Source organism: Dendrobates tinctorius, unplaced genomic scaffold, assembly GCF_039654945.1.
Source record: "Dendrobates tinctorius isolate UK_male_01 unplaced genomic scaffold, ASM3965494v1 ptg000059l, whole genome shotgun sequence".
NCBI lineage: Eukaryota > Metazoa > Chordata > Amphibia > Anura > Dendrobatidae > Dendrobates > Dendrobates tinctorius.
The window spans coordinates 22,087,831-22,105,000 of record NW_027361727.1 but is presented as its reverse complement, the minus strand read 5'-3'; the positions used below and the strand labels follow the sequence as shown (position 1 = coordinate 22,105,000).

The following is a 17,170-nucleotide window of genomic DNA, read 5'->3' as shown; positions in this document are numbered from 1 at the left end:
ACAATCGCCAACTCCTGTGGAATAGAAAAGCACAGAATAAAACACAATACAACTAGAAAATACTTACGTTCGGGAGGCAAGGACCGGTCTTAAAAATGCCAAGGCACGATGGTATCGGTACTTCGTGCCGGTCCTTGCCGCAGCACCACTGCGAACCTTATTCTCCTGACGGATATCCCTGTTGAAGCGGTCCTTCATCGAGCGCCAACGGGTTCTGACTTTGTTCACTGTGATGGAAAAAAAAAAAAAAAGAAAAAAAGTAAGACTATGCACTGGAGGCTGTGATCATCCAACTGTGTGTGATGATAGAAACTCCATGGAGTTAATAGCATCACACACAGTTGGGTGATCCCGGCCAAGATCACTGCTGCATCACACTGCATTTAAATACTTACGAAAATCCTTGCGGACCCGGGGAGAGGCATTGTCCCAGCCATCCATCAGCGATGCGGCCACCTCGTTCCAGAGCCGCCGGATCACCACGTTGTCCGAGTGCAGTTGGTGACGGGTGTCCCACAACGGGACTCGCTCCTGGAATAGACGGATGAGCTCGTCGTTGTCCAGGGCGAGGTCCTCCTCCCGCTGTGGAGCCTAGAAAAGAAAGACAAACATTAATCTTTGAAAGATTTAAAAAAAAAAAAATATCGATAACTAGCTGAAGAGCCCGGCGCTGCCCGGGCATAGTAACTAACTGTGGTTAGTTATATAAATTTAAAATTATCCTCCATCCCATAGTCCCGTGCCCATATTCCATCATACATATCCTCCATCCCATAGTCCAGTGCCCATATACCCATCACACATCCTCCATCCCATAGTCCCATGCTCATATACCCATCATACATATTCGCCATCCCATAGTCCCGTGCCCATATACCATCATACATATCCTCCATCCCATGCCCATATACCCATCATATATATCCTCCATCCCATAGTCCCGTGCCCATATTCCATCATACATATCCTCCATCCCATAGTCCTGTGCCCGTATACCCATCATACATATTCGCCATCTCATATGCCTGTGCCCATATACACATGATACATGTTCGCCATCCCATAGTCCCGTGCCCATATACCATCATACATATCCTCTATCCCATGCCCATATACCCATCATATATATCCTCCATCCCATAGTCCCGTGCCCATATACCCAAACAAACAAACATACACACACACACACACACACAAACACACACACACACATACACACTTTGAGCCCTAGATATTGATAAACAATCCATGAAAAAATTATTTGTTTTAAATGGAAATAAATGGAAAAAAAACAACAAACATCGAAAAAAACAACCATGAAAATTTAAAAAAAATAAAATTAAAAAATACAAAAAAAAAAAAAAAAAAAAAAAAAAACCAGACTAGAAAATAAGTAAAAAAAAAAAAACAAACAGTCCGTCTGTACTTACATCACGTCTACCCGCCCGCACTTGGCCTTGCTGCTCCTGCCGTTCCTCCGGTGGTGGTGGCGTGATGGAGGATGAGCTCTGAAAATTAAACCAAAAAAATTAATCACATGTGTTTATTTTTTCAAATCCATACGGAAGCATAGTACTCACTTCTTCTGCCTCTTGCCCTGTCCCGGGGACATATTCTTCACCAGATGAAGACATGCTGCAATAAAAAAAAAAAGAGACATAAGTACATAGAAATGTATTGAAATTTCAGCCAGACATTAGGTTTTTCATACTTACATTGGTGCAGCTTGTGCTGTGTGTCCACTAGTGAGCAATCCTTAAAGTATTGTGGAATCCCAGTGCCCACACCATTTTATCACCTTGGTTCAATTTTGTTTTTTTACTGTCTAGACCAAATTTCAGTCATGTTTATGTAAAAAACGCATGCGCATAAAAACGCAAGACCATGCGCAAGTATTGCGCTCCCATAGGCTCCAATGTGGTGTTTTTGCGCATTCCGTGCGCATTCCGTGCGCATGCGTTGTTTTAACGAGACAGGGCGGAACCAAAAATGCAACATGTTGCGTCTGACGCGCCTGGCGCAAAAGACAAAAAAACGCATGCGCACGAAAGCGCAAATATGCGCAAGACCATGCGCACATCATGTAAAATATAGGTGCGCAGTGCGCATGCGCACTGGTGCGCCCGATGCGCTGCGCACAAAAGCGCTAATGTGAAACCAGCCTTAATGAGTCAACAGCAAGCATGGAATGATTATACACTACCGGTAACGGGTCAGTTATATCTACAGCACAATGTGAAGAGCGGGAAATATCGAATATCAGATATATCAATCTAATATGTATCCATGGAACTAATTACTTCTGTCCTCTCATATCCATCCAATATCTACCAATCATCTATCCATAAATCCATCTAATCTTTCCATCCATCCACTTTCTACCCATAAATCCATCCAAAATCTTTCCATCTATTCAGCAGTTTATCCATTCATCCACCCATCCAATATCAGCCCATAAATCCATCCATCTATTCATCTACCCATCATCTATCCATAAATCCATCTAATTTTTCCATCTATCCAATATCTTTTATCTATCCATTCGGCCAATGTTGACCCATAAATCCATCTAATTAATCTTTCCATCCATCCATCCAGTATCTAGCACTTCTCACAAGTCAGCTCAGTACAATTTGGCCCGATTACAGACGTTTTCAGAAATGTCACTGACCGGCTCCATCACGTGGATACAGAACTTGTCAAAAATGAGGACACCCCTGTTCCTGGGATGCTTATCCTCGTTCTTATTTGGAATGTGCACTTTATAGATTCAGACTGAAGGCAGCAAAACCACAAAGCAAGTAAGGAAAGAAGGGAGGAAGACATGGAGACAAGGAATTACGGAACAAGAGAAAACCAGAATATGGCGAGAACCATCCACTAAGCAGAGAAATGAGTGTCCATCATTATTTTAATCCCTGAGCCCAACGTCTAAAGATCGGCCATGTACTTTATGTGGCAATATCTCGTTTCAACGTATCTCAGTGACTCAGACTTTTTTTTTTCGTGACACATTATACTTTGTCAATAGCAAACGTAGGTTGATGCGTTTTTAAAAACATCAGAAATTTAACGACAATTTCTACAATGCTTTTTCAAGGAAATTTACAAAACTTTATTTTTTTTGGGGGGGACATATTCTGAGAAGCTCCTATATATTAGAAAAAACCCCAAAAGTGAGACCATTTTAAATCAACACCCCTCAATATATATACAAAACTGCTAACCAATATCTGAACAGGCCGCTATAACCAGCAGACTCTAAGGCCACTATTTGGTTGTGATTTGCCAAGGATAACATCAGGACCATACAATCATGATCTTATGGTGCCGATGGGGTTATAGAGGGAACTCCCACACTCACTTCTACCTCAGATGAGTTTTAAGTCGTATTGGTGGTCACTAAGGGGTTAAGACATGAAAGTCAATGAATCTGTAAAGTTTCTACAACCTTAAAAGCTATCCTAAAGTGATGTCATGAAACTGGCTCTCATGAGAACTGAACCAGGAAAGGAACACCAAGAATGACCTCTGCTGCAGAGGATAAGTTCATCAGAGATATCAGCTCCAGAAACCAAAAACTGACAGCGCCTCAGATAACAGCCTCTATAAATGATGCACAGACCTCAAGTACCAGAAACATCTCTACATCAATTGTCCAGAGGACACTGCAAGAAGCACACCTTTATGTCAAAATGTCAAAGAAGTCATTTCCCTGGTGGCCCTGTGTACGTTCATAGCAGTTATTCAAATAATTTCAGTTTATTTATTCCTGGTATTTGTGTTTCTCAATAGACAATCATTCAGTAATTAGTGGCCCTGGTGGCCCGGTGTGAGCATCAGTGATAGGAATATGCCAGACATTATTAGAGTTGACTAGTTCTATGTTAAGTGTCCCTTCCCTGGTGGCCCAGTGTGCAGCCATCCGTCCATCCACCACAGGTTTCTGATTATGTTGCCTGCAAACACTGTTATCGAAAAAACAAATGGGGGAGAAAATACCATGCGAGACATGAGACACAAGCGCAGCAGAGCTGAATTTGTCATGTGAATCATTAGGCAACATTGTTTGTATTTCCGTCCTGTTACAGCTCAGATAATGTTGCAGATTCAACCTGCAGTCCTATGTAAACCACATGCAGTATAACAGTGTTAGGGATGCCAACCTCAGCTCTGCTACAGCTGTATCCAGGAGCAGCTGTTATACAGACACAATGGGATGTTTGATCTGTTGTAACAGATGAACCCTGTACGGCCACTACCCAGCCTGGTGGGCCTGACCCCGACAGCTTCTAATGCCCTCAATGACCCCGAGGTCACCCCTGTGCAACTGCGCAGCCCACAAATCGCCAACAGGTGCAGAGTGCGGCTACTATCAGCCAGCATCAATCTTCCACACACTCCGAAACGCGGACTGTACGCTGCTGCCCTCATGCGCTGGATGCGGCTTTCCCAAACCCATAGACTTGTGTTGGCCCTCGTCATCCGTGCTGCCAGAAAATACAAACATGTGCACAGCACCATAGGTTATAATGGGTACATCCATGGGAAAAAAAAACAGATACAACACAAACATGTAACACGGACATCTGAAGGGGTCTGGTCTGTATGAATAAAGAATAAAACGAGGAATAAAAAATTTTTAAAAAAAGTTTGCCAATTTAAGGGGGAATGCCTGGCTCAGGGAATTATGCTAATACTTTATGTACAAAGTTGTTCACTGATTTTGCTGATTATACTTTTATTATATTTTATAAATATTTTTCCAGGTTGTACGAACTAGTAAAATAAGTAACAGCTATATAAGTTACATGTCTCTAAAGTCATACAAGTCTTCTGATGGGATGAGAATATGTCTATCTATCCATCCACACATATTATATATATATATATATATATATATATATATATATATATATATATATATATATATACACACACACATACATACACACATACATACATATATACACACTAGCTGAAGAGCCCGGTGCTGCCCGGGCATAGTAAATAACTGTGGTTAGTTATAACAAATTATAATTATCCTCCATCCCATAGTCCCGTGCCCATACACCCATCACATATATTCGCCATCCCATAGTCGAGTGCCCATATACCCATCACACATCCTTCATCTCATAGTCCCATGCCCATATACCCATCATACATATTCTCCATCCCATAGTCCAATGCCCATATACCCATCATACATCCTTCATCTCATAGTCCCATGCCCATATACCCATCATACATATTCTCCATCTCATAGTCCAATGCCCATATACCCATCACACATCCTCCATCCCATAGTCCCATGCCCATATACCCATCATACATATCCTCCATCCCATAGTCCCGTGCCCATATACCCATCACATATCCTCCATCCCATAGTCCCATTCCCATATACCCATCATACATATCCTCCATCCCATAGTCCCGTGCCCATATACCCGTCATACATATCCTCCATCCCATAGTCAACCATTATGACATCATAATGAGCGGCGGCAGGGCTTGCAACCTTTGATGACATCAGCGTCGCCATGGCAACCATTGTGACATCATAATGAGGGGCGGGGCTTGGCACGCACACGCTGCTTCCCCGGTATGCAAATAGGGGCATTATGACATCATAATCAGGGGCGGGGCTTGACGCGCACACACTTTTTCCCCCAGTATGTAGACGGGGCAAAATTGTTTGGTGAATTGGAACGCGCGGGGTTAAAATTTCGCCTCACAACATAGCTTAGGACGCTCTCGGGGTCCAGACGTGTGACTGTGCCAAATTTTGTGGCTGTAGCTGCGACGGTGCGGATGCCTATCCCGGACATACACATATACACATACTGTACATACATACACACACACACACACACTTTGAGCTTTATATATTAGAGATATATATATATATATATATATATATATATATATATATATATATATATATACACACACACTCACTGGCCACTTTATTAGGTACACCATGCTAGTAAGGGGTTGGACCCCCTTTTGCCTTCAGAACTGCCTCAATTCTTCGTGGCAGAGATTCAACAAGGTGCTGGAAGCATTCCTCAGAGATTTTGGACCATATTGACATGATGGCATCACACAGTTGGCGCAGATTTGTCGGCTGCACATCCCTGATGCGAATCTCCCGTTCCACCACATCCCAAAGATGCTCTATTGGATTGAGATCTGGTGACTGAGGAGGCCATTTGAGCACAGTAAACTCATTGTCATGTTCAAGAAACCAATCTGAGATGATTCGAGCTTTATGACATGGCGCATTATCCTGCTGAAAGTAGCCATCAGATGTTGGGTACATTGTGGTCATAAAGGGATGGACATGGTCAGCAACAATACTCAGGTAGGCTGTGGCGTTGCAACAATGCTCAATTGGTACCAAGGGGCCCAAAGAGTGCCAAGAAAAAATTCCCCACACCATGACACCACCACCACCAGCCTGAACCGTTGATACAAGGCAGGATGGATCCATGCTTTCATGTTGTTTACGCCAAATTCTGACCCTACCATCCGAATGTCGCAGCAGAAATCGAGACTCATCAGACCAGGCAACGTTTTTCCAATCTTCTACTGTCCAATTTCGATGAGCTTGTGCAAATTGTAGCCTCAGTTTCCTGTTCTTAGCTGAGAGGAGTGGTACCCAGTGTGGTCTTCTGCTGCTGTAGCCCATCTGCCTCAAAGTTCGACGCACTGTGCGTTCAGAGATGCTCTTCTGCCTACCTTGGTTGTAACGGGTGGCAATTTGAGTCACTGTTGCCTTTCTATCAGCTCGAACCAGTCTGCCCATTCTCCTCTGACCTCTGGCATCAACATGGCATTTCCGGCCACAGAACTGCTGCTCACTGGATTTTTTTTTCTTTTTCGGACCATTCTCTGTAAACCCTAGAGATGGTTGTGCGTGAAAATCCCAGTAGATCAGCAGTTTCTGAAATTCTCAGACCAGCCCTTCTGGCACCAACAATCATGCCACGTTCAAAGGCACTCAAATCACCTTTCTTCCCCATACTGATGCTCGGTTTGAACTGCAGGAGATTGTCTTGACCATGTCTACATGCCTAAATGCACTGAGTTGCCGCCATGTGATTGGCTGATTAGAAATTAAGTCTTAACACACAGTTGGACAGGTGTACCTAATAAAGTGGCCAGTGAGTGTATATATACACACACACACATATACACAGTAATATATATATATATATATATTTTTTTATTTTTTTTTAAATAATATAGGCCAATAATAAATTAGGACTTTACATGATTTTATTTCGATAGCGTTTTACACATCCAGTTCGCAGACTGTTCCCATACAGAGATAAGCCATCAAAGAATAAAATGCATTAGACCCCGGTGTGAGACGCCGCTTACTCCTTAAGGAACGGACTTTAACCCTTTTAATCCACTTTAGCGTACTTTAGTAAAACCCAATTTGTACCCAGAAATCACGGGCGCTCAGTGACTGAATCCCATTAATCCACATCTGAGCTTTTACTGTCTAAATAACGAGTCGTCCATTAACCAGGACTCACTCAGGACTTATAAACCGTCCCAGGCGGCTGCGCGTAAAGGGCCCATATTGATCTATTATGAGGCACGGGAATCACAAAAAACCTCAACAAGTCCCGGAGGAGACTGAATTGGTTGCGAAAAGGTACAAGATTTAGAAATCCGAAAGCAGACCAGACCGCCAAGAGATTAAGGTCTCGCTCCAAAGGAAATTATATTCTATAGAGAATTCGCAGAGCTGAATTTGTCATTTCCAAAATTGATAGGTATTGTGCAAGTTATTAACCCCTTTAAGTTCCCAAATGTTCTGATTCTAAAGTTTTAGGTTTTTTGTTTTTTTTTGCTCCATTTGTTATGATACATTGGGTTTTTTTTTTTTTGCCAGTTTCAATAACAATGCCTGTAAAAAGATACAAAAGCCTATTTTTTTTTTTTTTATTTTTACATTATTTTACTAAAGTGTTAGAACGGATTCTTTTTTCAGTTTTAGTAGTTTTTATAAATAAAGTGTATGGTGTCTTACATATGGGGCGATTATGGTTACGTTTTACATTGACACGAGCAGCAATTCTTTTTTATGTATTTCATTTTTTTTTTTTTAATTTAACTTTATTCTTTCATTATAAAAACGTCCTCTAGGAACATAAATGCCCTGTGCGGGTCCTATACATTTTTTTTTTTTTTAATTTTGCAGTCTTTTGGGGTTCGGAGTTACTAGGAGACTCCATCCCCCTGTTGGTTTTCTTCTCAGTCAACCCTGCATGCAAATACTTCTGCAATATGTAAGAAACCCTGTATCTTGCAGCCACCACTAGATGGCGCCTGCTGTATTCATTTGAATTCCACTGAATTCAAGGAGTCTAAGTTCACCATCTAGTGGCCAATAGAATTATTAGCGGCCCAGATTTGATATTTTAGGATACAAAGTCACAGAATACCGTAAAGGCATTATCATAAGTTGTCTCCCATTCACGTATTCCTGTGGCCAGGAAGTTGCTGGTGCGTCCATATATACTGCAGTAGAAATGTAGACAATTAGTAAATCTGCAACATATCATGTAAAATACATGGCTGCACTAATCCCTTCAGGGCAAGAGACACTTTTTGCAATGGCTCCTATATCTAGAAAAGGAAGACAGCACCTTGTGTCACGTTGCCCATAGTAATCATCCCCTTTAAATATTTTGAGTCTTAATTGACAGTGATTGCACTGAGCATTGATTTAAGGGGATATCCGGCCCAGATAACTCAATTCATATAGGTTAATAGGCAGTCCTATGTAAGACCCAGAGAAAAAACATGTGCTATTGCAGTGACAATATTCATTTTGCTAGGTGACAAGCTCAGCTCTGCTACATCTGCGCGCGTTAGTCGGAGTTGGACCACCGAGGTTGGCATTTATAATGTTAACACAGAGCACTGGTAAAGCTCATAGTCAATAACTCAAGCACTTGTCCTCCAAGAGGGGAATTAAGTGGAGGCGCTTTTTGCCGTTTGATGCAAAAATAGAATATACACTTTGTTTCCATGACAATTTATGTAACACACAAAACAAATCTATTACATGGGGCTGTCTGGCCTCTCAGCAAGTCTTAATTGGTATTGTGTAAATCAAAGAGCAAAAATACCAAATGAACAGGAGGCGTGGAGAAAGTAAAAAAAAAAAAAAAAAATATGAATAAAAAAAATAACAAAAACATAAACAAATCTAAATAATAGATAAAAATGTAATTAAACACTCTGCTGACTCCGATTGTAAACAACTTGTAATTTTCACTCTCCATCCTGTGCATCCTGGGTCATGAATAAAATGCAAAACCTGCAGTTTAGACTGACACAGGGAAAAGTAGCTGGGGCGAAACGGAGCAGAGTCTGATGAAAGGGCGCGCTCTAGTGGCTGAAAAGTGAGTGCGCTCAGGCATCTATTGGATAGAAGACTAAGAACACTGAAAAATGGATGAAGATGTTAAGTCTTCACACAAGATGACATCTTGGGGACCTGTATTCATGGGCTACTAATAGCTCGTCTTTTGCTTAGTTCTGCCATGGGAATTTTAATCTGGCCATGTCTTTTTACTTAAACATATTGATAATTTGAGTAATGGGACTTTTCCTGGTCCCCTTGGTCTTGGTCATGGTGCCCTCATCTACGGGAGAGGTCTGGAGGATATGACAGCTGCAGAGTTTGTCTTGGGAATGGCATGTGTCAGCCAGATGTCACCGTCCAACTGTAACCCATCACCTATAGCCAGAGAGCGGAGGGAAGATGGACTAAGCAGTCCACCAGCGCAACACATGGAACAACAGGGAGAGCTATACCCCGAGGACATCAAGTCACAGATCAGCCCCTAAGTAACAGCAGGAGGGAATAAAGTACAAAGTACCCCTACATATTCTATTACCGAGCTCATACACCGATATCGTATGTACTATAAGATTATTTGTGACAACATAGAAGACTCAAACTATGCCAAATAAAAACTAATTCTACTATAATACTGCCCCTATGTAAAAGAATACAACTACTATAATACTGCTCCTTATGTACAAGAATATAACTACTATAATACTGCCCCTATGTATAAGAATATAACTACTATAATACTGCTCCTATGTACAAGAATATAACTACTATAATACTGCTCCCTATGTACAAGAATATAACTACTATAATACTGCTCCTATGTACAAGAATATAACTACTATAATACTGCCCCTATGTATAAGAATATAACTACTATAATACTGCTCCTATGTACAAGAATATAACTACTATAATACTACCCCTATGTACAAGAATATAACTACTATAATACTGCCCCCTATGTACTAGAATATAACTACTATAAAACTGCTCCTATGTACAAGAATATAACTACTATAAAACTGTTCCTATGTACAAGAATATAACTACTATAATACTGCCTCTATGTACAAGGATATAACTACTATAATACTGCTCCTATGTACAAGAATATAACTACTATAATACTGCTCCTATGTACAAGAATATAACTACTATAATACTGCCCCTATGTACAAGAATATAACTACTATAATACTGCCCCCTATGTACAAGAATATAACTACTATAATACTGCCCCCTATGTACAAGAATATAACTACTATAATACTGCCCCCTATGTACAAGAATATAACTACTATAATACTGCCCCCATGTACAAGAATATAACTACTATAATACTGCCCCCATGTACAAGAATATAACTACTATAATACTGCCCCCTATGTACAAGAATATAACTACTATAATACTGCCCCCTATGTACAAGAATATAACTACTATAATACTGTCCCTATGTGCAAGAATATAACTACTGTAATACTGCTCCCTATGTACAAGAATATAACTACTATAATACTGCTCCTATGTACAAGAATATAACTACTATAATACTGCTCCCTATGTACAAGAATATAACTACTATAATACTGCTCCTATGTACAAGAATATAACTACTATAATACTGCCTCTATGTACAAGAATATAACTACTATAATACTGCTCCTATGTACAGGAATATAACTACTATAATACTGCTCCTATGTACAAGAATATAGCTACTATAATACTGCTCCTATGTACAGGAATATAACTACTATAATACTGCTCCTATGTACAAGAATATAACTACTATAATACTGCTCCCTATGTACAAGAATATAACTACTATAATACTGCTCCCTATGTACAAGAATATAACTACTATAATACTGCCCCTATGTACAAGACTATAACTACTATAATACTGCTCCTATGTACAAGAATATAACTACTATAATACTGCTCCTATGTACAGGAATATAACTACTATAATACTGCCCCCTATGTACAAGAATATAACTACTATAATACTGCTCCCTATGTACAAGAATATAACTACTATAATACTGCCCCTATGTACAAGACTATAACTACTATAATACTGCTCCTATGTACAAGAATATAACTACTATAATACTGCTCCTATGTACAGGAATATAACTACTATAATACTGCTCCTACAGTTGTGGCCAAAAGTATTGACACCCCTGCAATTCTGTCAGATAATACTCCGTTTCTTCCTGAAAATGATTGCAAACACAAATTCTTTGGTATTATTATCTTCATTTAATTTGTCTTAAATGAAAAAATACAAAAAGAATTGTCCTAAAGCCAAATTGGATATAATTCCACACCAAACATAAAAAGAGGGTGGACAAAAGTATTGGCACTGTTCGAAAAATCATGTGATGCTTCTCTAATTTGTGTAATTAACAGCACCTATAACTTACCTGTGGCACCTAACAGGTGTTGGCAAGAACTAAATCACACTTGCAGCCAGTTGACATGGATTAAAGTTGACTCAACCTCTGTCCTGTGTCCTTGTGTGTACCACATTGAGCATGGAGAAAAGAAAGAAGACCAAAGAACTGTCTGAGGACTTGAGAAACCAAATTGTGAGGAAGCATGAGCAATCTCAAGGCTACAAGTCCATCTCCAAAGACCTGAATGTTCCTGTGTCTACCGTGCGCAGTGTCATCAAGAAGTTTAAAGCCCATGGCACTGTGGCTAACCTCCCTAGATGTGGACGGAAAAGAAAAATTGACAAGAGATTTCAACGCAAGATTGTGCGGATGTTGGATAAAGAACCTCGACTAACATCCAAACAAGTTCAAGCTGCCCTGCAGTCCGAGGGTACAATAGTGTCAACCCGTACTATCCGTCGGCATCTGAATGAAAAGGGACTGTATGGTAGGAGACCCAGGAAGACCCCACTTCTTACCCAGAGACATAAAAAAGCCAGGCTGGAGTTTGCCAAAACTTACCTGAAAAAGCCTAAAACGTTTTGGAAGAATGTTCTCTGGTCAGATGAGACAAAAGTAGAGCTTTTTGGGCAAAGGCATCAACATAGAGTTTACAGGAGAAAAAAAAAAAAAGAGGCATTCAAAGAAAAGAACATGGTCCCTACAGTCAAACATGGCGGAGGTTCCCTCATGTTTTGGGGTTGCTTTGCTGCCTCTGGCACTGGACTGCTTGACCATGTGCATGGCATTATGAAGTCTGTAGACTATCAACAAATTTTGCAGCATAATGTAGGGCCCAGTGTGAGAAAGCTGGGTCTCCCTCAGAGGTCATGGGTCTTCCAGCAGGACAATGACCCAAAACGCACTTCAAAAAGCACTAGAAAATGGTTTGAGAGAAAGCACTGGAGACTTCTAAGGTGGCCAGCAATGAGCCCAGACCTGAATCCCATAGAACACCTGTGGAGAGATCTAAAAATGGCAGTTTGGAGAAGGCACCCTTCTAATATCAGGGACCTGGAGCAGTTTGCCAAAGAAGAATGGTCTAAAATTCCAGCAGAGCATTGTAAGAAACTCATTGATGGTTACCGGAAGCGGTTGGTCGCAGTTATTTTGGCTAAAGGTTGTGCAACCAAGTATTAGGCTGAGGGTGCCAATACTTTTGTCTGGCCCATTTTTGGAGTTTTGTGTGAAATGATCAATGTTTTGCTTCATTCTCTTTTGTGTTTTTTTCATTTAAGACAAATTAAATGAAGATAATAATACCAAAGAATTTGTGATTGCAATCATTTTCAGGAAGAAACTGAGTATTATCTGACAGAATTGCAGGGGTGTCAATACTCTTGGCCACAACTGTATGTACAAGAATATAACTGCTATAATACTGCCCCCTATGTACAAGAATATAACTACTATAATACTGCCCCCTATGTACAAGAATATAACTACTATAATACTGCCCCTATGTACAAGAATATAACTACTATAATACTGCCCCCATGTACAAGAATATAACTACTATAATACTGCCCCTATGTACAAGAATATAACTACTATAATACTGCCCCTATATACAAGAATATAACTACTATAATACTGCTCCTACGTCCAAGAATATAACTACTATAATACTGCCCCTATGTACAAGAATATAACTACTATAATACTGCCCCCTATGTACAAGAATATAACTACTATTATACTGTCCCTATGTACAAGAATATAACTACTATAATACTGCCCCTATGTACAAGAATATAACTACTATAATACTGCCCCCATGTACAAGAATATAACTACTATAATACTGCCCCTATGTACAAGAATATGACTACTATAATACTGCCCCCATGTACAAGAATATAACTACTATAATACTGCTCCTACGTCCAAGATTATAACTACTATAATACTGCCCCCTATGTACAAGAATATAACTATTATAATACTGCCCCCTATGTACAAGAATATAACTACTATAATACTGTCCCTATGTACAAGAATATAACTACTATAATACTGTCCCTATGCTTAAGAATATAACTACTATAATACTGCCCCCTATGTACAAGAATATAATTATAATACTGCCCCTATGTATAAGAATATAACTACTATAATACTGCTCCTATGTACAAGAATATAAATACTGTAATACTAACTAAAGCTGAATTCAAATGAATTTATAATTTATCCAGCAGATTATGAAGAACATCCCGCAACCACACTGAAGAAAATACACAGCAACAGCCCCATTCATTTGATTACCATTAAAGAAGCACCCATCCTCCTCCATCCTGCTCCCATCAAATGTTTTATCCTCTCAATATATTGCAGTCGTCATATTATACGGCACTGTGCACTTACAATTTCTCATTTTTTCTTTTCACCCAGATAATTCTTCTCTTTTCCATTAGGTCTATGACATCACGTGATTAAACCCTGACTAGCTGAATTGTAGCTACAAACAGGAGGCTAAGTTTCCCTGTATAACTAATAAGTCACTGCAAAAGTCCCTGTCAGGAGGAGGAAACAGCCGGGGTCAGGACTGGAGTTGAAAAGGGGAATGAAATGCAGGGACAAGAGACCTACTGTTTCTACATAGAACAAAAGAGAATTAACTATTTAGAAGGGAAAAATGAGCAATTGTAAGTACACAGTGTTAAATATGATGATTGCAATAAAATAAGAGGACAGACACTTTGATGGAAGGAGGAAGAGAAGGAGGAGGAGTAGAAGGTCGAGGAGAAGGAGGAGGAGGAGAAGGAGGAAGACCAGGAGGAGAAGGAGGAGGAGGAAGACCAGGAGGAGAAGGAGGAGGAAGACCAGGAGGAGAACGAGTATGAGAAGGAGGAGGAGTAGAAGGTGGAGGAGAAGGAGGAGGAGGATGAGAAGGAGGAGGAAGACCAGGAGAAGGAGTATGAGGAGGAGTATAAGGAGGAGTATAAGGAGGAGAAAAAGGAGGAAGACCAGGAGAAGGAGTATGAGAAGGAGTATGAGAAGGAGAAGGAGGAAAAGGAGTATGAGTAGAGGAGTAGGAGGAGGAAGACCAGGAGGAGTAGAAGGAGTATGAGAAGGAGGAAGAAGACCAGGTGGAGGAGGAGTATGAGGAGGAAGATCAGGAGAAGGAGGAGTAGGAGGAGGAAGACTAGGAGGAGGAGAAGGAGAAAGAAGACCAGGTGGTGGAGGAGGAGTATAAGGAGGAGAAAAAGGAGGAAGACCAGGAGAAGGAGTATGAGAAGGAGGAAGAATACCAGGTGGAGGAGGAGTATGAGGAGGAGAAGGAGGAGGAAGACCAGGAGGAGAAGGAGGAGTAGGAGGAGGAAGACCAGGAGGAGGAGAAGGAGGAGTAGGAGGAGAATGAGAAGGAGGAGGAAGACCAGGAGGAGTAGAAGGAGTATGAGGAGGAGAAGGAGGAGGAAGACCAGAAGGAGTATGAGGAGGAGGAGTGCTTCTTTAAGATAGAAATAAGGCAAAATTGCCACTTTCTTGTATTCGTACATCTTGTCTGTACTTCTGCAGCCAATTATCCATAGTCATTATAGAAAACAAATTCCCTGATGTTTTGGGGTTGCTTTGCTGCCTCTGGCACTGGACTGCTTGACCGTGTACATGGCATTATGAAGTCAGAAGACTACCAACAAATTTTGCAGCATAATGTAGGGCCCAGTGTGAGAAAGCTGGGTCTCCCTCAGAGGTCATGGATCTTCCAGCAGGACAATGACCCAAAACGCACTTCAAAAAGCACTAGAAAATGGTTTGAGAGAAAGCACTGGAGACTTCTAAGGTGGCCAGCAATGAGTCCAGACCTGAATCCCATAGAACACCTGTGGAGAGATCTAAAAATGGCAGTTTGGAGAAGGCACCCTTCTAATATCAGGGACCTGGAGCAGTTTGCCAAAGAAGAATGGTCTAAAATTCCAGCAGAGCATTGTAAGAAACTCATTGATGGTTACCGGAAGCGGTTGGTCGCAGTTATTTTGGCTAAAGGTTGTGCAACCAAGTATTAGGCTGAGGGTGCCAATACTTTTGTCTGGCCCATTTTTGGAGTTTTGTGTGAAATGATCAATGTTTTGCTTCATTCTCTTTTGTGTTTTTTTCATTTAAGACAAATTAAATGAAGATAATACCAAAGAATTTGTGTTTGCAATCATTTTCAGGAAGAAACTGAGTATTATCTGACAGAATTGCAGGGGTGTCAATACTCTTGGCCACAACTGTATGTACAAGAATATAACTATTATAATACTGCCCCCTATGTACAAGAATATAACTACTATAATACTGTCCCTATGTACAAGAATATAACTACTATAATGCTGCCCCTATGTACAAGAATATAACTACTATAATGCTGTCCCTATGTACAAGAATATAACTACTATAATGCTGTCCCTATGTACAAGAATATAACTACTATAATACTGTCCCTATGTACAAGAATATAACTACTATAATACTGTCCCTATGTACAAGAATATAACTACTATAATGCTGCCCCCTATGTACAAGAATATAACTACTATAATACTGTCCCTATGTACAAGAATATAACTACTATAATACTGCTCCTATGTACAAGAATATAACTACTATAATACTGTCCCTATGTACAAGAATATAACTACTATAATACTGTCCCTATGTACAAGAATATAACTACTATAATGCTGCCCCCTATGTACAAGAATATAACTACTATACTACTGCTCCTATGTACAAGAATATAACTACTATAATACTGTCCCTATGTATAAGAATATAACTACTATAATACTTCTCCTATGTACAAGAATATAACTACTATAATACTGCCCCCTATGTACAGGAATATAACTACTATAATACTTCTCCTATGTACAAGAATATAACTACTATAATACTGCCCCCTATGTACAAGAATATAATTATTATAATACTGCCCCTATGTATAAGAATATAACTACTATAATACTGCTCCTATGTACAAGAATATAACTATTATAATACTGCCCCTATGTATAAGAATATAACTACTATAATACTGCTCCTATGTACAAGAATATAAATACTGTAATACTAACTAAAGCTGAATTCAAATGAATTTATAATTTATCCAGCAGATTATGAAGAACATCCCGCAAACACACTGAAGAAAATACACAGCAACAGCCCCATTCATTTGATTACCATTAAAGAAGCACCCATCCTCCTCCATCCTGCTCCCATCAAAGGTTTTATCCTCTCAATATATTGCAGTCGTCATATTATACGGCACTGTGCACTTACAATTTCTCATTTTTTCTTTTCACCCAGATAATTCTTCTCTTTTCCATTAGGTCTATGACATCACGTG

General features: G+C 40.0%; 2 protein-coding genes across 3 annotated transcripts in view; both read right to left on the bottom strand.

Annotated features, from left to right (window-relative positions):
• Window positions 1–351, bottom strand: part of LOC141092428 (uncharacterized) — a 1,779-nt gene extending 1,428 nt beyond the window's left edge. The window contains exon 1 of the mRNA XM_073578573.1: window positions 68–351. Within this exon, the coding sequence (XP_073434674.1) occupies window positions 68–198 (131 nt within the window). The 5' untranslated portion in view covers window positions 199–351. The remainder of the gene's footprint in view (window positions 1–67) is intronic.
• The window catches only part of TSPAN18 (tetraspanin 18), a 105,094-nt gene that overhangs the window by 20,206 nt on the left and 67,718 nt on the right, over window positions 1–17,170 (bottom strand). The gene's annotated exons all lie outside the window — the stretch shown is intronic.